Source organism: Calliopsis andreniformis, chromosome 9 (genome assembly GCF_051401765.1).
Source record: "Calliopsis andreniformis isolate RMS-2024a chromosome 9, iyCalAndr_principal, whole genome shotgun sequence".
NCBI lineage: Eukaryota > Metazoa > Arthropoda > Insecta > Hymenoptera > Andrenidae > Calliopsis > Calliopsis andreniformis.
In genome coordinates, this window is record NC_135070.1 from 704,232 (window position 1) to 732,141 (window position 27,910).

The 27,910-nt window shown below is 38.8% G+C and overlaps 2 protein-coding genes across 2 annotated transcripts in view; one reads left to right on the plus strand and one right to left on the minus strand.

Annotated features, from left to right (window-relative positions):
• Window positions 1-27,910, plus strand: part of LOC143184036 (uncharacterized) — a 55,704-nt gene that overhangs the window by 10,779 nt on the left and 17,015 nt on the right. The gene's annotated exons all lie outside the window — the stretch shown is intronic.
• On the minus strand, window positions 20-27,864 carry LOC143183146 (uncharacterized). The gene is made up of 8 exons (XM_076384598.1): window positions 27,793-27,864; window positions 14,441-14,490; window positions 10,479-10,630; window positions 8,802-9,023; window positions 3,976-4,670; window positions 3,697-3,896; window positions 3,455-3,626; window positions 20-2,469 (listed from the first exon to the last, which is right to left on the minus strand). Exons 2-8 carry the CDS (start codon window positions 14,478-14,480, stop codon window positions 849-851), a joined length of 3,102 nt encoding a protein of 1,033 aa, XP_076240713.1. The 5' UTR covers window positions 14,481-14,490; window positions 27,793-27,864; the 3' UTR covers window positions 20-848.

Genomic DNA, 27,910 nt, shown 5'->3' on the forward strand with positions numbered 1-27,910 from the left:
ATTTTTGTTTACTCTTTAATGTGGTACGTCACAGTTGATATAATTTACAATACATTTAAAGTATGATATATACTCGAGATTACTTATTCGCTACTAATATCGAAAGAAAAAATCGAGACAACGAATATGCTTTCGTAGAAAACCGTGTACACGTGTATCTCGCGCTCGTTACAATAATTTAATTCGAGGGGTTAATAGAATTAGGCGTGCACATATTTACAAGTTTAACCGAAACTAGAGACACTTACGAGATAATGTACATTTCCATTCAAAATTTTATACATTCTCCAAATTATCCGTTAGCGTTATGAGCATATAAGTTGTAATTGCCGCAGGGAAGAACATAATTAGGCAACAATACCATTGCTAAAGACCTATTCTAAATGTTAGTTTCCCTTGTTCGACAGGGGAATTTAAATTTAAATTTCATTTTAAATATTTCATGTTTCAGATTCAATTGTATGGAATACAATCCACTTTTATACCAAATTCTCTCCAACTCAACATCGTTCAATTTCATAATTACGCTTGACGTGATGTTACCACGAATAATAGTTATTTGATTATTCAGATATTTGTTTTCTACTTTCGAAGACCCGAGACACGGGAGCAATCCGTTTTCTCGTTCCTTTGCATGAAAGACATCGAAAAGTCTGACCACACGACCAAGAGTCGAACAGACATTTTTATTTTTTAAGGAAGTCACTATCCATAGAAGCGACTCTTCTCTCCAATAATCAGTTGGTACCGCTACGAGTAAGTTTCATATTTTTTTCTTTACGAAATTCGGTCCGGTGAATTCCGCAAGATTCCCATAGCTTTCCGCTCCTTGCCCGTTGGAATCCCTTTCAATAACTGGTGTAATCGTGCCACGGTCCCCGTTGTCTATATTGCGCTCCGCTGATTTGAATCGTGTCGGGCTGTCTATAGAACACGGTTCTTAGTCTGTCATTGTTGGCGACTGCTGGTAAAAATTGGGGGCTAGGCACAAACGGCTTTTGCTGCTGCTGCTGCTGATTGACAGGTCTCGAGACTTTGTAATTGTTTTCCGAGGACTGTAGGACCGTGTCCCTTCCGCCAATTTGCCTGTGAAGAGGCAGAACGAACCCACTAGGTAGATTCGCCTCCTGGTTTAGCGTAGGTGTCAAGGCATCGTTTAGAGTGACATCGTATTCGCTCTCTGGAATATCTTGCAGTCGATGCGTTACTTCGTTAATTTTTTGTTTCACACGGTAACTGCCCGGCCCAGTTGGATGTTCCTGATTTTCGTCGTTCTTGAAAGTGGAGCTATAAATATTTGGACTTTCACTTGCAGTTAATCTACCTTTGTTACGAATGGGGGAATTCGACGATTGTACGTTTCCTTCGTTGTTTTGCGCGGGATTTGAATACTCTTCAACGGGCCATTTAGCTAAGCTATCCTCGTAATTCTGTCGATCTTCCGACTGTCCCTGCTTCGATCCTCTGATGAATACTTCTTCCCCTGATTTCTGCGCCTCCTCTTCCCTTTGTCTATCAGCTGGTCTTCGAATCGTGGGTCTGATTATGGCTGTATCGTATTCATCCGATCTGTATTCTTGGCGGTTATCTTGTACAGTTTTGTATGTTTCGTAATTTTGTTTCTCTTCTTGCTGAATCCTGGGGACTTGATCAGATTCCCGAGTATTTTCTTGCGTTTCATGCGTATAATAACTTTTAGGCCTTTCCTGCACGATTGTCCTTTCTGTTGGTTTCTCTTCTTCCTTTTTAAATGTAGCTGCTTTCGAGCCTACAGGCGACAAGCCTCTTGGATTCGGGTTTCCACCCCTGGACGGCAAGAATGGTCGCTTTACGATACGAACAGCAGTTCGGGGAGGAGGAACAGGTGGATCCTCTGGTTCGTCGTAATATTCTTGTGAATATTCGTCTAATGGAGAGGTTTGATATTGACCCTGTTCCCGTCTCTCTTCTTGATCCTTCTCTTGATAATCTGAATTAGGTCGATGGGTTTCCGTATCCTCGATCGGTGTTCGAGTTGTGTGTATCAGTCTGGATCGATCCGCATTTGTTGGTCGTTCAGACCGATCTGAACTATCTTTCGAGTCTAATTCTGTTTTGTGGATCAATTGCTCAGGTAAACAGGTGGTGGTTGTCGAAGTAGTAGTTGTTCTTTCGGTGCGATCGTAAGCATTGCCTTTTCTGGGTGGTGAATCTGTGGATTCCTGTAAATCCTTTGATCTTGAACCCGTTCTAGGACGATCCATGTCTCTATCTCTTTCCAGAGGTCGACTGGAGTGTAGTCTGTCTTGCTTGTCGTCTTCTGGCATCTTTCCTCGATCACGATCCAATGTTCTGTCCTTTCCGCGATCAAGGGATCGATCTCTTCCACGGTCTACACCTCGATCCCTGTCTCGATCGTAGTAGCGATCTCTCGAGCGATCGGAGTGCTTTCTGGGTCGTAAGTCGTCTTCTTCGTCCCGATATCGGGGTCTGGAATACAAAATTTACTTAGCTTGCCATGTAAATTAGATACTAATTAGTGTTTTGTGTCAGTTTCGATTTTTTATACATATAATGTAGTTATGTGAACACTTACGATTCTTTAAAACTACGTAGAGTAATGGACAAAGAAATGTTGTTGGTGGGTTTAACATAAATACAGAGTGTTCGACGATACATGTCAGAAATTTTAAGAGGTGATTCTAACATAAGACGAAAATGGGGATAGACGAAATTGCGTTTTAGGCTTCCTTTTTGAGTTATTAATAGTTGAAAAACGTCTAATTTACAGCGGAAATGTGTTTGATTCAGGACTTATTGTACTGACTTTGCTGTGCCTATTCTGTTTAAGTTAGCCGATAGTAGAATAAATTTCAAGTGTAGACACGTTTCGTGCGAAGTTTAGACATTTTTGTGACAATTAATAACTCTGAAACGAAGCCCCAAACGCAATTTTATGATTCTTGATTGTCAACCTTCCTTGATTTGTAGTCTGTAGGATCACCTCTTAAAATTTCTCACACCTGTTGTCTCTATTTTGGAATATCTTTTAATTCCGTACAATATGCAGTATTTTATACATTCATTCATATGTATTCAGAGCGTTAGTTAACTGTTAAAATTACTGCGGTGTATTTTCTTTTCATATCTACTTCTTTTCGAGTTTTTGCATATAACTCCTTCTTACGTCCTTAATCTTCATACAAAAAGTATAAGATTTGTAAAATTTGAATAAATGTAATAATTCCTTGTGGTCCAATTTATGAGTTTCTATACTTCATAATTTCTTTCTATAAAATAATAGTTTCCTTACATTTTGTTTACTTTTTACCCTTTCTTTTATCCGCTACTGTACGTTGCATTGTTAGATGTATGTGTTACTGTATGTTACGTGTAAACAATGAAACCTGTCTGATTAATCGGTTACCACACACGAATATAATTGTACCAGTGTTGTGTACGTACGTTCCCTTACCTGAAGGGTCGGTCTCTATCTCTTTCCCTGCTGTCATAAAAGTCCCTGTCCCTGTCCCTATCCCTATGCGATGGTCTTCTTCTCAGAGGTCTTCGAATTGGTCTGTAATCATCCAATTCATCTTCATAGTAATCGTCTTCTGCAGCATCCGCAGGCCTTCTTCGTGGATCTTCTGCAAAACAGGCAGTTATAATTAATACTTTACAAACAACCATCCAAGGATTTTAAGACTACAAAATTACCCGTGGATTGAATAGCAGTAGCTTTATAAGCGTATTTGTCCTGCTCAGAAAGCGGAACTGGTCTCCGAATTTTCGGTGGGGCCCTTGGTCTCGCGTAAACGGAAGTAGCTGGTGCTGCTGGTTTAACCAAGCCTTCCATGTTCACAGCAGCGATTGCAGACGCAGAAGTAGAATCCTTGTCGTCGTATTCGTCCCTGTACCTGTAGAGATATTGTGCCGTGTTCACTATAACGTCGATCATTGCAAAGGATGCTTAAATTTGATCGTGTAATGAGCCACCTTTTGTCGGAGTATCGACGATCATCCGCCTCCCTGACCCTAGACTCGGTTCGTCGATCGTCCAACTCTGTCTCGTCGGCTTCTCTAGAGATAGACCTTGATCCTTGATCCGGGTCTCGTGCTCTGACTCTCGTGTCTTCTTCCAATGTATCTCTCGCTCTGTTAGGATCTCTTCTATTGTTCCTATTTGGATACCTATCCCTAGCGTTTGTATCTCGATCTCTGTCGTCCCTGGCAGGCCCGTCTCTAGGCCTTGGAGCATCTCTGTCACGGAAATCACGATCTCGATCTCTGAAGTCACGATCCCTGTCTCTCCTGTACTTCCTATCCTCATAGTCGTAATCGTCTCTGCTGTATCCACGTGGTCGACTGTAATCGTCATCGTAATATTCCTCGTCGTAGTAGTCGAACGCGGGTCGTCTTCTGAAGGGTCTCCTCCTTCTCGGAAGATCTCTGTCTCTGGACGACGAACGTCCCGCGGCCGCTGCCAGTGGCGCCGGCGTCGTGGTCGTCGACGTGGACGTCGTCGAAGTAGTCGTCGCCTTATACAGGGCATCGTTTCTGTGCCAGTACTTCTTTGAATTGGCGCAGTCGACTTCGGACACGAAGTGACAGATGAACGTTTTCTGGTCAAACGCCGTGAAATTGGCGCAGAGGAAGTCGTACCTTGTGCCAAAGAGGCAGTGATGATACACCTTCAAGAGAAAACATATGTGTCATTCGAAGTACGAATAATCCAAAGAGGGAAGGACTTTTATGCTTTTTGTATTTGGAGCGAAAGTAAACAAATCGTGGAGAAAGTTTCGCGATTTTGAGAAACGTTTTCATGTGTCAATGCAAAAGTCAGTGTTGCAAAAATCAGTAGATCATCGAGATTCACCTGTTCTGATGGTGATTGGAAGGTAGATAAACCGTCACGTAGAAACTTTTGCAGCTTATTACAAAAATGTTAACTTTCCAAATGTTTCATCCTAGTAACAAACTTATTTCTCATGTTTTTCCGTCTCCCCTATCTGCGTTGCAGAACATCTTAAGTGTGATGACAGTGGTAACACACTTTTCACCAAATACAGACGTTCAACGTAGCTAGACGCTACTGTAGCTTTCACACCGAAACTACGTGTGCCCGAGTAATTGCTCTGAGGCACACAAACGCACGTGGTCGTGCAGCGCGTAGCGACTTGTCTTTGTAAGAGTACTCGCGATTGTCTGGCACGTATCGCCACGCGGTTTTATCTACAAGAATTATCTAGAATCATTCAGAGCACGTCCTCACTCGTTCGTCCAACATTCAGTTTCGTTTCTCCGAGATATTTCCAGCCCATGCCTCGTGATCCTTTTCGAGCGAATCACAGGTGTCGATCACCATTTCCTCCACTCTAATCGTTAATCACTCGTTTTCCTCGTATCGTAACTTTTTATCGTGGCACATTCTTACGCGTGAGCGCTTATTACGGCTTAGCGGAGTTTCTCTGCGCTTTGATAATTTTATTGGAAAGTCTGCGTCCCCTGTCCAAGATTACAGGAAGTAATCCGATGCATATTTGCATGACAAGAACGCGCACTCGCCTTAAAGTCACTTGGAACTGTTCTTCCTAAGCATCTCAATTTGTTCAGGTGGATCAGATGGATTACGTCGGTAGTTCAACGCTTGGATGTTAAATGTCAAATGGACGTTGATTTACGAGGGAAGGACCAGGACATTTTCCTGTCGTTTTTGGCTAAATTTTCTCTATTGATGATTTTTCATGCTTGTTATCTACCATAATTGGCCACTCATTTAAAAAAAAATAAAGCTCAAAGTTGAATTATCGATTGCTAAGTTTACGTAATGCGTGCATGCTTATTTAATTAGGCAGATACTAGAATTAGTATTATCGATATTATAGAATTTTGTTATCTGATGTCCTTTACTGTTCAAAGTGATGATGTTCAAAATTTTCATCTTGCATTTCTAGACAAGCCTGTAGATACCTTGTTATTGGTTTGGTTACATTCTCAATGATTTCTGAGGTTTAACGACTTAGTTGAAATTTTGTTCTATTCTAAATCCTTTCATATTTTCAGCAAGTATTACGTCCACAACAGATTTTAGTAATTATCTACAGCTAGGCAATTTTTAAATGAATGCTCATCAGATAAGTGAATTGCACGTAGACGACTTATGGCGTGGCCATCTCGTTTCCTACAATTTATCCATCAGATTTTTCCCTTTGAGGACATCAAATCTGATGTACATGCATTCGCTTATTGAAAATGTTGAAATACTGCGGTTTATGATAGAACAAGGTTTTCAACAAATTTGGGAAACACACGAAATTATTAACAGGGTAACCAGGTTAATCATGAGATATCTTCTGTAAAGGTAATTAAATAATTCAAAATTCGTTATATCTCACAAACAAGGATAAATAAGACATATGTTCGTTTGAATTTTTTAATTGTTTTCGGGTGTGTAATCAACTTCTGAAGTAGGTATCAAAAATTATGCTACACCTTTTATCCAGAGTGATCGACAACAGGCGTCAGAAATTTTAAGGGGTAATCCTATATGACAACATAAGATGAAAATAACGAATTACAAAATTGCATTCAAGGCTTTGTTCCAGAGTTAATAATTGTTGAGAAAATGTGTGAAATATGTCCGTTTTAGAACCTATCCTATTGCCGACGTGCACTAACCAGGTAAGACACAGAGAAGTCAGTAGAACAAGTTCTGAGTTAGACACGTTTCGCTTAATTTTATAGACATACCTTCATTTTACATAATTTATTTACATGTACTTTACCGTTACGTAAAAGATTATGCCACCAAGAATAATAGTTCAGCGATAGTCGCATGCACGGATATCTATATAAACACGTACAAACTATGAACTGATAATTCAACTGTAAACTTTATTTTTACAAAAACCATCTTTTGTTGACAATAATTATGAAAAATGGAAACTGTCTTAGTTCTGTTTCTTGTCAGTATCGGGGTGTTTGCTAAAAGAAGTTTGGTTGCCGAAATGGTTGTACCGATTAGCAATTCATTGGAGCGAGAGGTGTGTCCAGTTGCGAAACGTTCTCCAGATTGCAGGAAATTTTTCACGATTCCTTTTCGTGATATCCGGTTTGTCCAGCGTATGGCCAATGGGGGGAGCAACTTCGCGAATATTTGCATGACAATGGCGCATTCGCTTGGTAGCCCGGGCAAAACAATCGATAAGGAACGTCGGAAAGGGATACTTTGCAATCGCTTTCACAATTCCAAGATCGGTGCGCGTGAATCTCGAAACGGTCAGGGACGGGAAGCGTATCGGACCGCGAAAGTGTTCTTCGAGTTCTTTCAAAGAATTGAGGCTTCTTTGAACCTTGTGCTTCTTGGCTCTCTCTACTTCTTTGTATCTTGCAACATTGTAGAAATTAGAATAAAATAGTCTAGGTTGATTCTCTAGGTGAATGCTTCCGTGAATTTATTATAGACACACAGGTGAAATGGTCGCATTGCAAGGCGGTGCTGTTTTTGTACCTGCATCTTGCTCGAGGACTTGCTTTCATTCACGGTTTTCCGTGGTCACGGAGAATTGTGATAGAAATCTGAAAGGCCGGCTGGCGTCCATCTGCTCTGATCGCGATCAGCGTCTGTCTGGTTGCTCGACGCCAAGGGGAAGAACCGCAGTCACGGATCGTTGACATCCTTCATTATGCGAGTGGACAACACTCCCTGTCAGAAAATCTTTCTCCGATATTCATCCAGATGACACTGACTTTCCTTTTCACTGGAGCGATCACGATACTCGCTTTTACTCTTTCAGTGATTGCGATTGGTTCTCAGTTTCTTCTGCATATGTTATTTAAATGAATTTTCAACGAAATGATGAGAAAAAAATATAATAGTGGTATATAAAAGAACTAAATATAAAAATATTTAGCGTTATAGCTTGGATGTCGAAATCCTCTAGAATTTGTTTCAAACAATTTAAAACTGAAAAATACTCGCATTTGTAACTATTTTCTTTTTTCTACGAATGTGTTCGTATTTATTACGTAAACGTGAGAGAGTAGGCAGCAATTTATACGTGTCATTCAAAGATTCCTAGAGACCGCAATGATACAGACCCAATTTACTGCGAGAAACTGGGCCTTATTACGAACGTCTGAAAAAGGTTCGACATTGATCATACGCGCGACACGTGCTCTCTAGTTCAGAAGCAACAGGTGCTTTCCCACACGGATTCATTTGTCCTTCGTCGCATGATTTTCATCCATCTTATTCGTTAGCAGACGTGCTTCAGATTTTTGTTTTAACCAGCAACGTCCTCAGAGTCAATCGAATTAGAAAAGCAGGGTGTGTTCATCAACACAGCTTGAAATAAGTTGTAAAAAAGTAGGTAGAATGCAAATTTCCTAAGAGAGTTAAAATATTGGTAAATTTCTAATTAACATTCTTAAAGATAATACAACGATTTATTCCTTAATGATTGATGTTAATTAAGGAGGCTCCAATACAATTGTTTTTTAATTGAGTATAAAACATTTTGAATTTTTTTATTTAGATTTATGGTACCTATATTCTGTCACATAATTATCAGATAATCACATAATTGTGAATCTTATTTTTATTCGAAGTAGATATACCAAAGAAATTATTCGTTTAATTAAGCATAACCATAATAGAGAATACAATGAGGTACAGATTAAAAAAAGTTTCTACAAATACTTGTAATTGAATCTCCGAGTACTAACGTTTCTTCGAATAGAAAAATCTATTGATTTACCTCGATAATAATAACCGAGAATCTAATGCCGTATTAAATTTAATTGTAAGGTATTGCTCTCACCTGACATTTATGAGGCACACTAGCATAAAATCCATCGTGCAACCCGTCACATTTGAAGTCAATATCTTCAGGTATGCTATTGTAAAACGGATAATCGCTGAGGTTGTAACCGTTCAGTTCACGTGGTAAATTCGGGTCCCAGATATAGTCGATCTGAGGTATTCCCGTGAGAACGTGTCCGGTTGTTGCATTCGTGTCGCTGGCCACCGTAGTTGTAGTCGGCTGAAACAAATTAAGAGAGACATTCTTTTGCGAGTTAATCACTTCATGAGCTGGTCGCAGCGACTTGGCTGTTCCACTAGACAGGGTAGTTATTTAACGCATCGTAGATTTACCGTGGCTCACGGTAACGGTCAGCGATGAGCTCTCGATGCGCGTTTGATGATGTCACTGTGGCGTTTGTGTGTGAAGGTAAACCTGTCCTACGTGTCGCATCAGCTGGACGTAAATGAATTTCAAAGCGACGCGACTCGATCGCGAATTATAAAAAGAGCACGTGAGAATGGAAAATGTTGCGTGGTAGGTTCATTACTTACGATACACGAAAATGTAACTGGAACATGGAAACAGATGCGTGATGTGTCGTGACTGCAGCATCAACGATTTGCATCATCAACGATAAATGATCTCTCTGTTCTATTCCAGTACATGCTAAGATATTGCAATCATTGTAACCCATCTACTTCGCGTTACAGGTTCTTCTTCGTGAACTCTCGTTTTGATTGAACGTGAGGGGCTTAGGATGTAATTACAGTGACTCACGGATTTCTTTGCACGTATCCAGAACATTATTTAATTGTTGAACATTACTGTGGCGTACGTTTCTTTTCTTCTATTCCATTTCCAATTACATTTCACTTTTAAGTTCGTCGACATTTAGAATTTCAATATGTGAACTTTATATTAGGTATTGCGTAAGTTTTATTCGCTAAAGTATATCTTTTATAGATTCTGTTTTTGAAAACATTTTATACTCATTTCAGATTATCCAGGTTTCTTTTTACGTGACAATTGCATTATCCGTCTCTTACAGAAATCGTCGAATTTTATATTAAAAATTTATTGCATTTTTCGGTTTCAAAATGATTCAAGTTTTTTCCTCTTAAACTGTTTTGTACTGACTGAAATAAGTAAACAGCTATTGGTGACAGGGACAAAGAAATATAATAAATGAAGAATTAGATTAGGCGTACAGCTACTGACTAACAATTTTGACGGTCTAAAGATCGATTACAGACTGAATAATTCTTTTTTTATCTAATGGATAAGAAAACATTCGACATCTAAAATTCGGCTAAGTCTGTAATCGTCCTTTAGACCGACGTAACTGTTGGCTACCAATTTGCTAGTTGGTGTGCACCTAGGCTAAATTTCGATTATAGTTCTAATAGGTATGTATCTTTCTGCATTGCTATCATGACAATCATGACTAATAATAGGTTGAAACTCATACATTAGTTTTCTTCAAATTCTAGAGTTATCGTTTATATCAATAGCTACTTAACAATGATAATACTGATCGATTGTTTACCCGAACGAAGTGGTAGACATAACTTAAGCAGCAACCTAATAATTTCTTCTGAATAAAGTGATGATTTCTGGCACTGGCAGTGGCAGACCACTGTAGAGTACAACGTTCATTTACGTTCTAGATGTAGATGACAAAATTGATCGTACCTCTGCTTCTCCATTGTCGTTGTTACGGTCATGGCTTTCCTCGGTGGAGCTCACGGTGGTCGTGGAGGGGGTGGTAGTTGTTGTTGTCGCGATCTTGAATTTCGGCCTAGTACCCTTGAGCGCAGCTGAAACTGCATTGGTCAGGACTAGTCCTGGAATTTGAAAAATATATGAGGAACTGGTCCTGGAATATTAAGAATTTCGATTCTTGTTTTGTCTTGTCTGTTCTCTTAGTAGAAAGGAACAAATTTGTCTGACTAGTAGAATGGACCGATTAGAATCGTTAATCGAGGAAAACAATTAAAGGCCGTCATGCATCTGTAGATTGCGTAAATCACGAAGAAGCGTCGGCGTTGCAAAACTCATGTAGTGAGAGAAGAGACAGCTAGATCTTACCGCACGTGTTGCAATTTTTGTGGTGCGGGTGAACACGTATGTTTGGATAATTGTTTTTAAACGGATCAAGGCTATGTATCAATAGTTTTCTTCCATTATTTTTCACTGATTTATGATTCCCGAATATTATGACTAATATTTATGTCGCGTCCATATCGTAATACTCTTTTTAACGAACTCTAATTAGCAGAAAATCTAGGTCTAATTAAATCGAACCGGTTCAAGGTCAACTAACCGACGAAGGCTCGATCCAGACAAGGGATAACCTGTCATCGGATAAAAAACGAAATACTTTCGCCGTTTCTCGCTTTCTATGGAGCATTTAGCTGCAGGCTTCGCTATTCCGAACTATAATTAATTTTTGCATCGATGGGAAAAACAGGCAGCAATAAATCGTTTTGCCGATACTTCTTCGTTATGCTCCACCGGTTACGGCCCATATTACGGTCGCTGCCACTTGCATTCTCTTTTAGACACCGCGAAATTTCTGTTCGTGGCGAACCACTAAGTTCGCGATTTTGTTTACCGACTACCTGAAAGAAAGGTGGGCGTTTCATTTGTACATTTTTGGTGCGAGGACTTTTTTACAGAGTCCTTCGACCAATGAACGTTATCGATGTTGAAAAACAGGCGCAGCTCGACAACGGTTGTCCACCACTGTAACGGTATCGTGCTTTTCCAACCAAGAATCGATAACGAGCAAACGGTGGTCGACGTTGCATAAAAATGAATTATGGGAACGTGCTCGCATTCCGTTTGTGGGAAATGCCGCGTGGGCACACCCTGCCGGGAAACGTTAGCGGCGGAACCTATTTTCGTGACGAAACAATCTACTGACGCCATAGACCAATTTACTTTAACCCGATCGCGTATCGCCGACTAACAATTGCCCATCTGATTCCACCACTCGAATGGGAACGTCTTGGCATTTTCATTAAAATGGGCATCACGACATTGGTTTTTTTTTTCGTATTTCGCGAATGTGGTGTCGCGTCGGAAATTTTGATCAGATCGCGGACTTCGACTGTGGATGTTTGTTTCCAGGTCGTGGATCAGAATCGATCGAAGGTCAGGATCGTTCGGGAGTGCGTCAAACAGCTTGCAGAGAGCCATGGCTGGAAATTTTTGTGGTCCCGTGGAGGCGAACGCGCGCACACAGACCACTGTATCGTTCGGTAGCTTTCAAACGAGTTTCCGAAGGCCTCGACTGTCTCTCTTCACGAGGAACGAATAGTCGTCGAGCGGGTGAAAATGTCAGAAATTCGCGTTAAATGTTAACGCAGCGTCACGTGCTCCTTTTAAAACGTCTCGATGGCCACTCACGATTGCATGTGTCCGAACTGTCTTACGCCTCGATAAGTTTCGAGATTGGGAAACCTTGTGTAATTCGACTTTTCCTTTGACCGTGAAGACAAAATTATATGAGCCAGAAAGAAGCAGAAATAATTGTATCAGGCAGAATATACTAGATTACATTACTTGAAAACTTCGTAGCGTGTTTTATAATGAAATTCATAGGAAAAATTTTTATTAAAACCTACTATTACTTAGTTTTTTCTTTTTAATGACTTCTTCCCACTTTGTGACTAATTTACGAATTCCAGTTTTGTGAAAAGATTTTCTTTAGAGTAGGAAGATTAGAAAACGTTATGAATTTTTCATATGATCTAACAAGTGGGTAATTAAATTGCAATTCTATAGAGAGGGGTGAGGATAAATGTAACATTTTTCACATAAGGCCTAGCTGCGACTTGCCTTTTAAAAAAAAAATTTATTAGTTATCATCTGACTCATGTTTTAGTCTAATATGATAAGTAGTTAAAGAGCTATGGCAGTTTTTCGCAGTTATTGTCATTGTTACTTTCGTGAAGAATGAGGATGAAAGTAACACACTATTGATACAAAAATAACATTAAGTGTGACAAGGAAGACGAAGTAGCAACCTTTTTATTCAATGCAATAATAGAATATTTTATTATAAAAGATGATAGAAGCAAGCATTTAAATAAACATATTTGAAGTAACGCTAAAAAAAATATAGCTTAAATAACGAAAGATAGAAAGTATATCCCACTGCGTATGTATATTTGTTAAAAAAAAAAAAAATAATATTGTGTATTGGTTTAATGATACTTTTTATCTACTTCAAATTACAAATATGACAGACGTAACAAAGATCACTTATTGTGCAGTCTTTATGGGACCGACCCTTACAATTTAGACATTGATACACTTTCACTGAAGGGTCTCAAACAAGCTGGACATACATGTACAGTCATTCTTATATAAAGAATTTCTATCTTGTATGTTATTTTGCTTGCTTTGTTTCTTCATTGTTTCCTTGCCAATATATACACATTGAACTTTTATGTAAACAGAATTGTCTACATTTCATGTAGAGACCCATATTTTTCAGAATAAAAATGTTATACCCTATAAACTATAAAAGACTTATTGAAAACAAATACAAGACCGTATAAAGACATTATTTAAGAATGCTCTGGCAAATGGTTGGCTCAGTATTTATAATTTAATTAAGAATATTAATATAAAATCCAAAAGAACAGAAACATATCAAGATGATTCAAGTACACAAATTGAACTTGACCACTTGTGATTCGTGTTACTACTTAACTTCGATTAATGAAATAAAAATGACGCCGTTATTTTTGTCCTCACTCTTCCCTAATATTTTTCTATTACAAATGGCACGTATCTCTGAAGCCATAATAAATTGTGGAGCATAAAATAAAAAACAATTTATGGATAGATAAGTATATAATTGAGGACTTGAAACGTTAATGATGAAAGTATTATACCAACTAACAGCAAGAATTCTCAATTCTCTGGTTCTTGCAGATTTCGGCACACAAAAATAAAATAAAGTACTGATCGTAAAATTTTTTATTTTTGAAATTCAATTTAATTTTGTATTTTTCCTATAATTACATTATTTATAGGTACTTAAACTTTAGAGCTGTTAAATTATATTGCGTTATAGAGGGTAGTCTACATTTCCACGTTGTTTGTGCAAAACTATTTATTCACCTGATTCCATTAACATTTCTGTCGAAAATTTCGGAGCTCTTCGGTTCGCACTGCACGTCGCATAAGACAAAGGAAGCGTACTTGTTGATATGCGCGACGGGTTCATCTTTTGTTTCGTAGAATCTTTCCCTGAAACTTTTTCGCGCGTCACGCGTATTGTCATCTATGTCATGAATACGAAAGTATTGTTTTTTTGCATTGGTCAACGAATTGATCAAGCTTTGTCAAATTACTTATATCGAGTTCGACACGTCGTGCGTCGGTGTGAATGAACCTTGTACGCCGATACAAAACCTTGATCGAAGGTCGACCACTGTCTTCAGCGTTCCTCTCCCAGTATGGGTAGTATAAAAAATACTGAGGATTTTTTCTTCACGTCCATTATGTTCCATAGTAATGTGAACGCGAGCTGTGTCGATAATTTTCCTCTCTAATTTATATTCTTGTCGAGTGTGTAACAATTAGCGATAGTTGATCAAACTTGTTACGTATAGTTAAGTTTGACCCGTTTCACTTACCGTACAGAGCGAGCAGAAGCCACCTTCTTTTCTCCCGCATGTTGGCGCTACTGTAACAGATAAATAGCTTTGATTAGTTTAACATAAAGATTTTTCGTGCAATGCATACACGACTTATATGGTTATAGTTAGTATTATCGCTAAATTCGCGTAACCATATTGTCGATGAGTAATATTGAGTTGTAGCGAGCATGATCGAAGAACTGTAGTTCAGGCGTCGAACGTAGAGTGTACAGGCACTTGAGCATATGGGAACGGATAGGGAACTTTCTCTGTGCTGTCACCACTGCTAACCATATAATGCAAGAATAATGTGGGTGTTATATAAATGCACGATCACGTAATACCGGGTGTGACTTTGTCGTCACTGCCGCATAGAGCGTTTCTATTAATTACTTAAATCAACTGAAGATGTTGCTGTAAGGGTATACTTCTTCAGCAAATACTCCCAAAAAGAAACTCGTTCGTTGCAGTCTGTCCTTGGCTCAGCAAACAGAGTATATCCCTGGGTACATGGAGCGTGGCGCAAGCAGGTGGTAAACATTTTACGTTGGAGTACTCCTTGGGGTCTATTCGACGACCTTCGGATAAAAATACTAGCCCTCGGTGACATTCTTCGACGAAACAAAATCGGTGAAAGTAACCTTGTAGTGAATCCACTTGATGGGAGATTTTGGCTACGCGTTACTAACATGGAGACTTTTCTCCACACGCACGCGTTAAAGGCAAGGTTAATTAGACCGGGACACTGATTCATTGTTTAATCGAGACCGTATTCCATTGGGGCAATTAATTTAACGAGAATCTCGATACCGATGAGGTGCACGATTTTCTACCCCCCTCCCTGTCTCGGTTTCCGCTGAAAAATGTAGATCACTTGGCTCGTTCGCTCTCAGTCTGCCACATATTTTCGCATTAATTAAGTGCTCTATCGCGCTCCAGTTGGCAGGCTGCTCGTGATCGTTCACGTAAAAGTGGCAGGAAAAGGAGGAGGACGCTGGTGCTCCATAGAAACAGAAAATCGTGCGGTTCGGTTACACAAGTTTCGTTATTGCTTTCCTTATGCCATGAGTTCTCAGGCGCGCTGGGAAATTCCGACACGACGCTTCTTTTAACCGGAAACTGCGTGAACCAACGGTACATCTGCCTCGTAATAATCCCCAAAGTGTTGTAATATTTTCGCGACGCTGGAATATATTAGCAAAATACATGAATTTTAGGCTGATCACGTTATAATGTAGGAGGATTCCCTTTTTATCGGGTTGCTCATGGAATGCGCGACACTCGTAACGTTACCTTACGGTAAATTACGTTGTGTTACGACACACGTAACGGTCATCTTGCGGCCGCTAAAGGTCACCGGAAGCGAGTGTCGCGACTAGTCGCCTCGACCGAATCGATTTCTTAAATCAATTTCTTTTCTTCTCATCGTTCTTCTCGAAAACATTCAACCGTGAAGCTTTAAATAAATTTAACTGCTCAAACGATGAGTCTGTTACTGTTCGTTATAGCAGCCAATTAACTTTTTTCTTGTTGTGAAGGCAGACGCTGTTCGATAAGAAAACCTCCACGACGCTCGGCTTTTTCATTGTTTTTCTCTTTCGAAGTGGTCACGCGATTTTTCAGATCGATAATGTACCGAGGCGTGGTTATACTACCCGATAGCCTTCAAAAGCTGTAGAGACCGGCGAGGCGCGGCGTAGTGCAATAAGCTTTCATTTCCTCGTATTTGCTATTCGGACAGCTATCGACAGTGCATTATTGAGCGGGTTGCTTGCAGAGAAGAAGCTATGCACGATAACGTCGCTAACAGTAATTCAATGAAGGAAAACATTTGGCGAATGATCGGATTACAGTCTAAAAAGTTCCGCATTTTTTAAAGCATTCTCTTCGATGTCTATTCCTTTCGATCGTGAGTTCTCCATGGCAAAAACGATTACTCAGAATCGGAACGTGAGAATTAGCTGATCTTATTCTATTCATTCAGGTCGGTTTGCCAAGGCATGCATTCACCGGAAATTTGAATCACTCGGATCACTGTGCAGTAGAAAAAGCCGACAAAAGTCAGCCGTTATCAATGCGAGAATGCGGGTAGATTCTGAGTAGATTCCGCTCGTCGCGGGCAGACACTTTACAGAGGTGTGTTTCTCACAGCGAGAAGGTAGCTTTCTCGCGGGAGTAGATTTTCTCGTCAATCTCACCGATTCAGATTGTTGTTAGGTAACATTATTAACGTCGTCGCGAGCATGCAACGATCGCGTACACGTGGCTCGCTCTGGATTGCCGTCTAACGCAATGGATTGGCGAGGTCAAGGCACAGGGCAATTAAGTTCGATCCTGAGAAAGAAAGGTAGCGTGATATTAGCTTCGATTGCGGCAGCTGAAAGGAGGGAAACGGTGACCATATCTTCCTCTTAGTCTGTATCTTGCGTTCGCCGAGCTTAGGATTCCAGCGGAGATGGTAGAAAGTGTCTCATCAAGGTGTAATGCACAATCTACACGTGCGAGTGGGCGCTTTTCTTGGCTGAAACCAGTTAATGTCTCGGTGTATCTGCATCGATACGTAATTGTGCATAGTAGATTCAGATAAACCTGGCTAGACGCTGCGAGGTTCGACAGTTTGCTATAGTATGGGGTTGCGGTTTCATTTAGTTTCGTGGTTAGAGCAGCTACATCTTGTTATCAATTCCAACGTTGTGGCTATTCACATATTCATGTGGCATTAATGATTATGTATAATTGAAACAGGGGTATTATGCTACCTTTGTTGATAATTTTTTATGTGGTAGTAAGCAAACGAAGTAGAAAAATTAATTTATCATCTAATTGGAAATTTGCGACTTTCACGGCTCGGCGACATATAATTCTCGATGTTGAGGCTTTCGGTAGTAAGTCGTCTCCTTTTCAAAGAGTTTTCTCAACGTTTCGTAAGAGGCCGAATGGCATATTAATACAGTGTATAAAAAAACACGACTTACTCCAGAAAGCTTCAACAAGGAGAACTGTAATTTATCGCCTTTTAGACTTTCGTCTTCTTAGACTTCGTATTTTGTCAACTTAAACATCGAGGGTAACTCCTAACTGCTAAACTTTAATTTCTAGACGTGGAGACTTTGCTTAATCCATACTGTTATTAAATATTTATTTATAAAATCAATATAATATTGACTGCTACACAGTTAAATACTGAATGTTCGATAATTAAGTACAGCGAATAATTTATGGTAAGAGCAATAAGAAGAAATTTATCGATTAATTTCAGCTAATAGACTTTCGCTAATGTTAATATAAGAATATAATGTAAGAATATTTATAAAGCAATGTTTTAAAGTCGAGCTCTGTATTTTCGTATAAAAATCACAGAGAAAAGAGGTAATCAATTCATTTTTTTTATATTCTAGTTTGTATGTCATCTAGTAACTAAAACAGCTAATTAATTTTTGTTGACTTTCAAAAGAGTAAGAAGAACACATTTAAAATAAATATAAAGATTGGTAAAATAGAGATTAGTAGAAGGTGTTTAGCACTGTGACTATTACATTCTCCCTTGTGGTTTCCATATTTCATTGATGTGGGATGCAAATAATTTCATCCTACATACTAGAGAAGGCGAAGTGAAGGAAAATTCATTTTACACGCGAATAAAGCTGGAATAGCACCGCTCTATAGTCCAAGCAGACTAAGCTACTAAATTACATTAAATGATAGGCCTCTTTCTACTTCCTCGGTGAACAATCTCAAGTTACGGAACATTTCCATCTCGTTGCAACGGAACGCAAACATTACACACAGAGTTATAGTATGTGCGCCATTCAATTGAATTAATCTGCATCGAATCAATCTCGATCAGCCATAACATTCGTCTTAAAAGGCTCCATGGTGAAGCGAATCACGACCACGGTATCCCTCTGCGCCGTTAATCTTTGCGTTAGCAGTAGGCTCCTCACTTTGTAATACTTTGTATGTAGAAAGTGTTCGATTGTGCAGGCGAACGTGTGCGGCACTAACGAGTGAACCGATACCAAGTTGAAGAATATGGAACACGCGGTTGTATTGCGATCGATTTTGCTCAGGCATTCGAGCAAGCTGTCGTAATCGTTCGAAATTAGGGTAACAGAGATTTACTCTTACTCGAGGTTTCCAGCGTTTCCTTCGGTTTCAGGCCTTGGAGTTTCGGGGACAGTTCGCTGCGTCCTGTCCACCTATCGAGACGTGAAAATCGGGCATCAGTGTGCCTTAATGTTGACTGGCTTTTCGTGTCAAGGCGCAAGAACACGCGTGCTGCTTGTAGAAAAGACAATGTTGGTTGAATCAGGGAGCCGGAAGTTGTCTCGGTTAGGACGATTTCTCCTATCTGAGAATGAGTGCTGGTATCCTTGTTTCTCGACGACCATTTCTTCATAATCATTTTGCCCCCCCATGAGATCTCCTTGTGCGCATAAACACGCTCTCAGGATCGTTTGGTAAACATGATTGATCTCACGTTTGGTAAGAGCGACCGACTTACATAATCGATCGTGACGTTCATTCATCTATTGTGATCGTTTTTCAAGCGACGCTGGTGATCATCGCCAGCCTCTCGATTCGCGAGTTTTCTATTTAAGTTCGTTCAACCAGGAATCGATTGCTGGAAGCTCGCTTTAATTTATAAGTCGAAAATTTTTCTCGATTGTTGATCCATGAGAGACGGCGGGCGTTTTGCTTTTGCCACAAAGAGAACCGGCTTCGAAATAAATGATTTCACTCTCGACCGCGAATAAAATTTATTCGACCGTAAAGCGGCGATTCGTGATGTTTCATCGGTGCATTCTGTAAGTCTGCTAGCGATAAATACAACAGAGTTAACTGTGTAAGTCCTTTTATATAGGGTGTTTGATAACAAATGTCAAATTTTTTTTAATGATCCTACATAAGAAAGTAAGAGTAAGTTCATAATTATTAATTATTGAGAAAACGCCTAAAATACGTGTGTAATGTATCTAACTTGGAATTTATTCTACTGCTGATGTACGCTAGTCAATTCAGACACAGCGAAGTCAGTAGAATAAGTCTTGAGTCAGACACATTTTACGCGAATCTCAGGTGTTTTTTCAATTAATAACTCTGAAACGATGCCTCAAATATATTTTTGTTTTATTTTGGAGTGTAGAATTGCCCCCTAGAAACTTTTATATCTGTTGTCGAACACCCTATATCTACATAATATCTTGCCATCATAAGTATTTTCCATTCAAATGTATTACCTATTTGTTAATTACTTCAAAGTACGAGCAACGCTTTAGCTTTATCCGTTAGCTTTATTTCTTTACTAAAACACGGGCGATATTTTTCTGCATGCCGTAAAGGTAACGGTTGTGGAAAAAACTATTGTGTACAATTTAGTCCTGCCGTTCCTACCACAGTCTCTTCGTATCAGTTTCAAGAGGCACGGTACGGTTTAACCCGTAGCATCTTAAGTGTAGTCGAGAGTCGAGACTCCCTACTGTGCTTCCTGGTCTCGCACATTTACTTCCACCAAAAATCAGTAAACTTTTACGCGTAATATCTTAAAAACTATTCGAAAAAAGGTGTATACATTAATGTTTGCTGAATTCGTCTTGAAACGTACTATCTATTGATAAAAAAAAAATATATAATCCCATTTAAAAAACCAAACTTAACTTCCATATCTCTGTAAACAATAATGATAAAGAAAAATTGTTACGGCCAATAAATCAGCCCCCTCTTGCCATTCAATTTCATATAAAAACTTTTTTCATATCTTTAATAGGTTACCAAATAATCGACTGTCCAGTGTTTCGTGGGACATACTGTATAACAATGGAGAGTATCAATCGCTGTTCGTTATTTTTATGCAGGAAGAAACGGATGATATAATCATAAAAGAAATGGTAATAAAAGGGAACGGTTTCCGTTTACCAGGTACATTGACTATATCCGACAATTGAAATTGTTCAATTAGGCCACCATCTCAGGGAATATTTTACTACCACGAACCGACATAATCTTAAAATCGTATGAGAATCGTTATAGCGGAAGGAACCTGCCGGAATCGGGAATTGAACGGATCTTAGTTGTTGTTTTCCAGAATCATTCTTTGTGAAGGAAAGAAAAAGGTGCTTCCATGTATAATTAGCGCAATTAATGTGTCGTGAAGTTGCTGCGACTCTTTTCTAGTCCTTCCTTGCTGCGCTAAGAGCTATTGTTCGCTGAGAGAGCATAACAAGACCGATGCTGTATCATACAAGAGACATTTTACGGTTGCTTCCTGCTGCTCGGTAAATTACAACCGCGTTTGTAAATTATACTACTATCGAGACGGAGAGCTCTGGGGCTATCGACATCAACATCGACAGCGGAACGATTATAGAGACCCAAGTCTACTACCGGTTGAAGTGAGAATTCTAGATATAGTAGACAATGATTCGGTAACGTTTTTCTCTGATTTAAAAAGTATCTCAGTTTTTTTTTAAATTGCGCCATTCTTTTACTGCGACTAATGCATACAGAATGTGACTCACAAATCTATTCACGAAAGTTTATTCAACTCGTAAATACGTCACATTTTTATCTGTAATAAAATTAAGAAAATTGAGTAGGGGTTAGGTTTAAGTGCTAGAAATGAGATAGTTAAAAAAAGAAATATCTACATTACATTAGATTTAACGAGCAGATAATATTCGCATGCGAATGAATCTGTACGTGTTAGGAAACTTATTTGCAAAAAATATATACAATGCAAGATACAGAAATCTATTTCTAAACGTCTTACTGCCCACAGTTTACAGAGTTTACTGCCCACAGGGCAAGGTAGTCCACGCAGTTGTTTCAAGTTATTGCTGTGTTCTTAATATACCTAAAAAAAAATGTGAAAGGATGGAAAAGGGATCAAAGAGTATTATATTGCTAGGATCACATCTGTTTTTGTAAATACAGTGATAGATATACATCCAACAAATGTATTATTTTTTTAAATAAATCATATTCTATTTTGCAAAAGTCGATTTCTTTTGTTATTCATGACAACGCTGCGTTGTAGGCTTTGTTGTGCATTGTTTCTTCATTAATCTTTTATTGTCATAATAGAACCAAGTATGTAGCCAGAAACATTTCACCATGCAATAGTAATGCATTGTAACAAAAATACGACACCTGCAAGAGTTTATAATTTTATGAAATTACGTATTTCACAAACTCTGAAATGATTAGTTTAAACGTATTCGCACAAGTATTTCCCTAAGTATTAAAAACATTGGGAAAAAATATTTTAAATAAATATTGTATGGTATGTTATTTTATTGTTTATAAACATTTTAATGTTTATTAAATATTCAAAATGCGATATTATACCTAGTATTTACATAAAATGATTAAATTATGAATTCCGATTAATTTCCCAATATTCAAATTATACATAATATTATCACTAATTTGAATATTCAACCCACTGAATTAACAATCAATTCTGAAATTGAAAGTATGTACTTACTTCCATTTCAGTTAGATAAATTTAGTTAGGTATAACTGAAATAAAAGACATTTTAATTATAATGACATGAGGAAGCGAGTGATAACAGAAATGACTGATTGTATGTTTCTTGGATAGTCCATAATCCAATCAAACAAACAATAAAATTTTTGTCGAAATTGTGAACAAAAATCTTTCTAAAATTTTTCTTATCTAGCACATGAAAACACGTAATATCTAATTGCGAGACATTTCTTGCAACAGAAGATATAGTACTTCATTTTAAAATTTAGCTCTTGGGGGGGTAGATCCCGCAGGGGACGGAACCGAGTCACTTTTAACCCTGCTCTCGAGTGACCGACATTTGTTCCACGAGGGTAAAACATGACTTTCATAGGACTTTGCGAGGATATCACAAATTATTATCACATATGATACCACACAACATTTATCTAAAACATATTTTCATTGGAAACAATCGCGTGTATACACTTAAACTTGATATATTGTACAAAGTGTCATCAATTCGTTCGCCCAATTCAAGCGCCGTTATAAGAAATCTATCAGAATGAATAAAACTGCAATGTGCATCAATAATCAGTGATCACTTTAATTTAATTACGAAAACAATTAAAAATCGTTGTATGGAGAGTGTAAAATGTAATGGATAAGTATTTGTGTATTTTCAATTAGGTTATCATTTCTTCGTCACTTTACCTTAATACTTTTTTTGTGGAGAGAATTCAATTTATGCAAAAAATGTGCATTTCTATACAAAAAAATTACGCAATTGTTGAATGCACATGCATTATTGTACTTACAGAAGGATATGGTTCTCAAAATATATTTTTTCTATCGTTCCACTACTGATGTTTCTTTTAATTACCTAAATAGGTAATTAAATTTTTATATTATACTACAATTTGCGTCGTTCTACTTAAATAAAATAAAATACTCAAAAATGATTCTTATCTATAGATCAGTCGCTATCGTCTGAACCATAATGAAACAAAAGAATTTTTTACGAAGTAGCAGTATAGAGTAAAAAGTTTGAAAATTGTTGACTTTTTCAGGTGATAAATCAATCATTATAAATATTCACATAATTTTTGTTTAGACGATAAAGGAATATCTATAATTTCGTTGCGAACCGCGACGCAACGACTGGCTCGTACCGCGGTTCACGATCCGCTTGGGGGATCGCGATCGAACATTCCACTCCTTACCATCAACGAATTTGTAGGCAATTTTAGAAGGTTTGCTTACATAATTATTTACACGTATACATGTACAACTATTTACATCGATGGGCGTACGAGCATATTCACAGATCACAGAATGTCATCGGCTAACAGTTTGACAGCTGTTAGTTTAATAGAAACTCTGTGATCTTTAATATGTAAAGCAATCTTTAAAACAATATTTAATATGTGTGTAAAGTTTAAAGAAGATTTATCAATATATTCTTGAGATATCATGGCATGGCAGCTATTCAGTATGGCACACTACAGGGAACATGCAATAACTTGAGTAATAATAAAGATAATTGCATGAAAATTACACTGTATTATCTTGTGAAATGACTAAACACGAAAGAAAAGTTTCAAAACTTTTGGTCTGTAATTACCTATACAATAATAATTCTTTATTTTAATGGTCGCCTACAATTGACGCGTCCTATTGGGAATACTCCCTTACATACCTGTTTTATTTCTTTTAATATATGTACAAAATGTAAAAAACGCATTTTTAAAGTTGATTCACATACTGATACATCGTTTCTATCTCGTCAGAGATAAGATTAAAATTAAAGTAATTCCAAGAAAGAAAGTAGAGATAGTGATTCACCTATAGCAAATAAATATACAAAGTGAAACACGTAACGTGATTATTTCAATTATTTCCTTTATGAGTAAACCATTACAATTCTTTTTTATCACAGGTGACACGATTTCAAAGGACTTTCAAGGTCATGACATATGATTTTTTCTATCTTTTTCTAGTAAGTTTTCAAAGCCATCTTGAACTTTTTTAAACATAACTATATAATATTTTTTATCTCTCAACTAGTAGCCATCAAAAAGAATTCAACAGGCTCTCAGGATGTCGTCTGTCAATTAAACAGTTCATATATAGTTTTAATTATCAGTTCTTTTTTTGCATTAGCAAATACTAAAAGTTGAGTTAGTATAAATGTTGTGACCTCCATCACTTGAGGTTTATATTTTTTGTTGTCATTGCAATAGTTCATATGAAAAAGTATATAACGTCCAATTTTCATTCGTATAAAGATTTCAAAGCATTCGATATTACATTCACTTAGAATAACCAAGTAGTATTCACGTAAGTACTAGATAGTATAAAATTCGGTGATTGGATCAAATCGAACATCACCGAAAGCGACCGTCGCGCAATATTCACCCGTGTGTCGTAGAACAGTCTGACACACTTTGTTTCGTTTCGAAAGTGACGATGGTCAAATTTCGCTTCATCCCAAGGCAGAGAATAATACTTCCAGCTGACGCGTCTTTCACCTATCTCATCTATTAATTCCTAGTTATATCTAGAATTCTTACTTCAACATCAACCAATATCTTCGCACGAAGTGAATAGGAAAACGAGCAATTAGATTTCATGTTTTTACCGAGAACATTTATGATATGACGTCAGAATGAAAGGCAGATCCATCGGTATTTCAGATGGTCTTTTAGCTTCGAAGAAACCGAAATAAGAAAGCCATACGTGTCTTCGCTATGAACAATCCAAGAGATAATACTATCTATCACCATTCTTCCAGCGAAAACGATTTCGAAATACTACTATTCGAGGAATCGAACCAGACAGTGGAGTTAATATATTTTCAATGTTTTATTAGTAGACGTTGTCGAGGATGCTCAACCTCGAAGCAACCGCAGAAATAAATGCACAGGATCCTTCAATTATCGCGGCTTTGAATGGAAACCCCGTTAACCTTTCCGTATCCTCAACATGCGTGAAAATGAATTTAAACGAACCAACCCCGACGTGGCGTGTGATGAAACGCATCTTCGCAGCTGTCCAATTACACGTCCATCAAAAACTGTAATTGCGTATCGTACGTCAGTCATTTATTCACCGGATTGGAATCGAGTTCGGCCAGCTGGACAAAAATTCGCTCAGTTTTCGCGACGTATTACGAGCGTCCATTAAGTCTATTCCCGGTGGTTCGATTACGACAAAGTCGCTCGTTTATTTTTCCGTCGGCGTAGAGCGGGAGAAAGCAGACTAGGAGCGCGAATGCGCCTCCACTGCCCGAACGACGAGCATTCTCATGTCGTAACGTGCGCGATATTGTTTATTGAAAAAGATCTGGCAAAATATCGGTTGGAGTGTCAACACGGCCCGCGAAAGCGGCCGTGGATTGTGCAATCTCCATTGGCGTCGATTGCGATTTATGTGCCTTCTGGTTACCTTTCCCGGCGTGCAATTATAGAAACCAACGAAGTGTTTCTTATTTTTAGAGGAAGCTTGATACATATCGGTTTTGCATGACATAGTAAAGATCTTCTTTTTCATTTCACTTGCGGAATATTTCTTTGCCAATTTCAGGTATTTCCGCAAATAATAAATAACTAAGAACACATTGGAAAGAAGTCGCCACAGCTGCGCGACCAGCTGTTTCGGCTTCTTTTGAGAATATCGAAATCTGTTCCACGAGTTCTGTTAGTAGACGATTGATTTTCCGTACCACTGAATACTGTGATGTCTAACAATGAGTTCAAATACAGAAGTTACGGTTTTTGGTCCCATACGTGAAACTATTTGCGAGAATCTAGTTCTATTCTAGGAATTAGAATTAGGAAAAATTGATATTGAAATATTGAGTTTTTGAAAATTGATGTATTCGAATATTTAAATATTTGAAGGTTTAAGAATTAAGGAATTGAAGAATTCAGAAATACTGAGAAGATTTGGAATCACTTGAGCTGGGGAAACAAGAAAGAAATACATGAGATGTCGTGCTTAATTATATTAAGATGATTATATTATTCATTAGTGTTAGAATTATTGTTCTACAACATAAAGGAAAGTAAAAGTCCCAGTTAGGAAAGACTTATCAGAATGTTTTCGCGTATAATTAGGGCGACTAGGCGTGTCGCGCGACTAACGGACTCCTCGCGAATTCAATTCACTTTCAAGCATATGTACATACAATCGGCCACGGAATCTGTCGATCGAAAGTGAACGTGAACGCGTTAGAATGCAATAAGGAGGAAGGAGTGAACGAAAGGGAGACAGATGTGAAGAGAGGGAGACCAGTGGTTGGTCGAGAGGCACTGTCGAGGTTACGGAAAACACATGGGATTAATCGACTAGGTAGTGCGGGGAGAGATCTGTAAATAATTAAGGATCGCCAATAAAAATCATGGATAAAATTAGTCGGCGCGTAACTTGATTAACAGCTAAATCGAAGTCGATCATGTCGTAAACTGCGTGTATGGGAAGCATAAAATCCTGGTTATGAGACCATTGGAACGAGTGAACCTATGATAATACACCTATCATCTGTTTCAATTGAGACGTCTATATCTCACAATCATTTTCCACGTATCGTATCGCGGAAAGCGTGAAAATTCTTCCTGGAGGTCATTGAGAACTCCCGCGGAAGAAACGCCCATTTGAATTGCATTTTTTTCCACCTAGCGTACAATTACGTGCATGTGCTCTCAACACGTGCAGCAATTGCGCGTGTTTCCTAAAATGAAACGGTCTGCTCGTTAGCGGCGATTCTCGCAAAGCAGAATAGAAATTCGCGGTTTCGTACGCGCGGGCGACCCCAGCTGCGAACGCACGAAAATACAACCGGTCTCGTGCCTTACAACAAACGTAACGCAGATATTTTTTTCCTTTCACTTATTGAATATTGCTGAGCAGACGGCAGGCGTAGGAGTCGCGCCCCTTTTTTCTCCTCGAAGGGAAAAAACGAGTGGAAAGTTGGGCGGATGGCAAATTCGACGATGAACCAGTTCGCTTTCGTTGTCATCGGTGGACGTAAAAATGTCCCAGGGCCGAGAGGATGCAGCGGCCAGCGAAAGTCCTGGCGCCTTTATCTTCCTTCTGCGACTCACGCTCCGCTTGAACGTCCTTTCACGGCTTCGTGCGAGTTATTTGTCACGCGATCGATTTCTTGCGCTCTTATTACGACTAATTAGTAAATTGTATAGAGTGAAGTGTGAAGTGTATCGACATTTGTTAGTTTTGTATAATTAGGAGCAATTCGAGTCGCTCGCGCTAAAACTGAAACAAAAGCGTTTGAACAGCGGCCGTGGCGGTCGCGGTCTCTCAGTTTTCTCTTCTTACGAAAATTTCGCGCGTCTAAATACCAGAGCGTTGCGTTACACTTCCAATCTCTTCTTTTTTCAACTATATCGGGCAGAGTGAGTTCTTTCGAGCAGTTTCACTAGCCGCGAGGTATACAACCCGAGTTGATTCGAACGCTCACGTGGTGGGACTGTCGCAAGAAAACGGTGACATTCTTGCCGCGGGCAGAAGCCAACGATGACGTCTGCCCGAATGCAACTCCGTAATTAGCGTTTAAGTAATCTAAATTTTGTTATTGTCGAACCGCTAAGACAACGTTCGCGAGTATAAGTCGCAAACGGATTGCCACTACTTTCGCCACATTAATCTCGCAAATCTTGGTATCCCGAGAGCGAGGATAATCGAAAGCACGATCTGTTTTAAACGCACCGAGTTCCTCTGCTGTCGTTTCCAGCAAACAAGCCGTTTGTCACGAGTAATTTCTTCTACTTGGACTTTCGTGTCCCGATATCGCTCACGTTCGCGATTGTTCCTCGTCAGAGAAAGAGAGTCTAATTTAGCTGAAGAAAAAGCAGAAACAGACCTGTTTCTCGGCTCCGCTGGTTCTTCGTTAATCCCTCATGAAAGACACCGTCCTCACATCGAGGTGCACTCCAATTACAATTTCTCACACTCGTACACGCGACTGGCTCCCTATCAGC

What these genes read in the sequence shown, in the direction of transcription:
- LOC143183146 (XM_076384598.1), bottom strand. Translation starts at nt 14,480, where the DNA reads ATGCGGGAGAAAAGAAGGTGGCTTCTGCTCGCTCTGTACG. An exon ending in ACGACAATGGAGAAGCAGAG is followed by an intron (nt 9,024 to 10,478) that starts GTACGATCAATT and finishes AATTTGTTTCAG; the next exon opens with CCGACTACAACTACGGTGGC. An exon ending in CGTCGATACTCCGACAAAAG is followed by an intron (nt 3,897 to 3,975) that starts GTGGCTCATTAC and finishes ATATCTCTACAG; the next exon opens with GTACAGGGACGAATACGACG.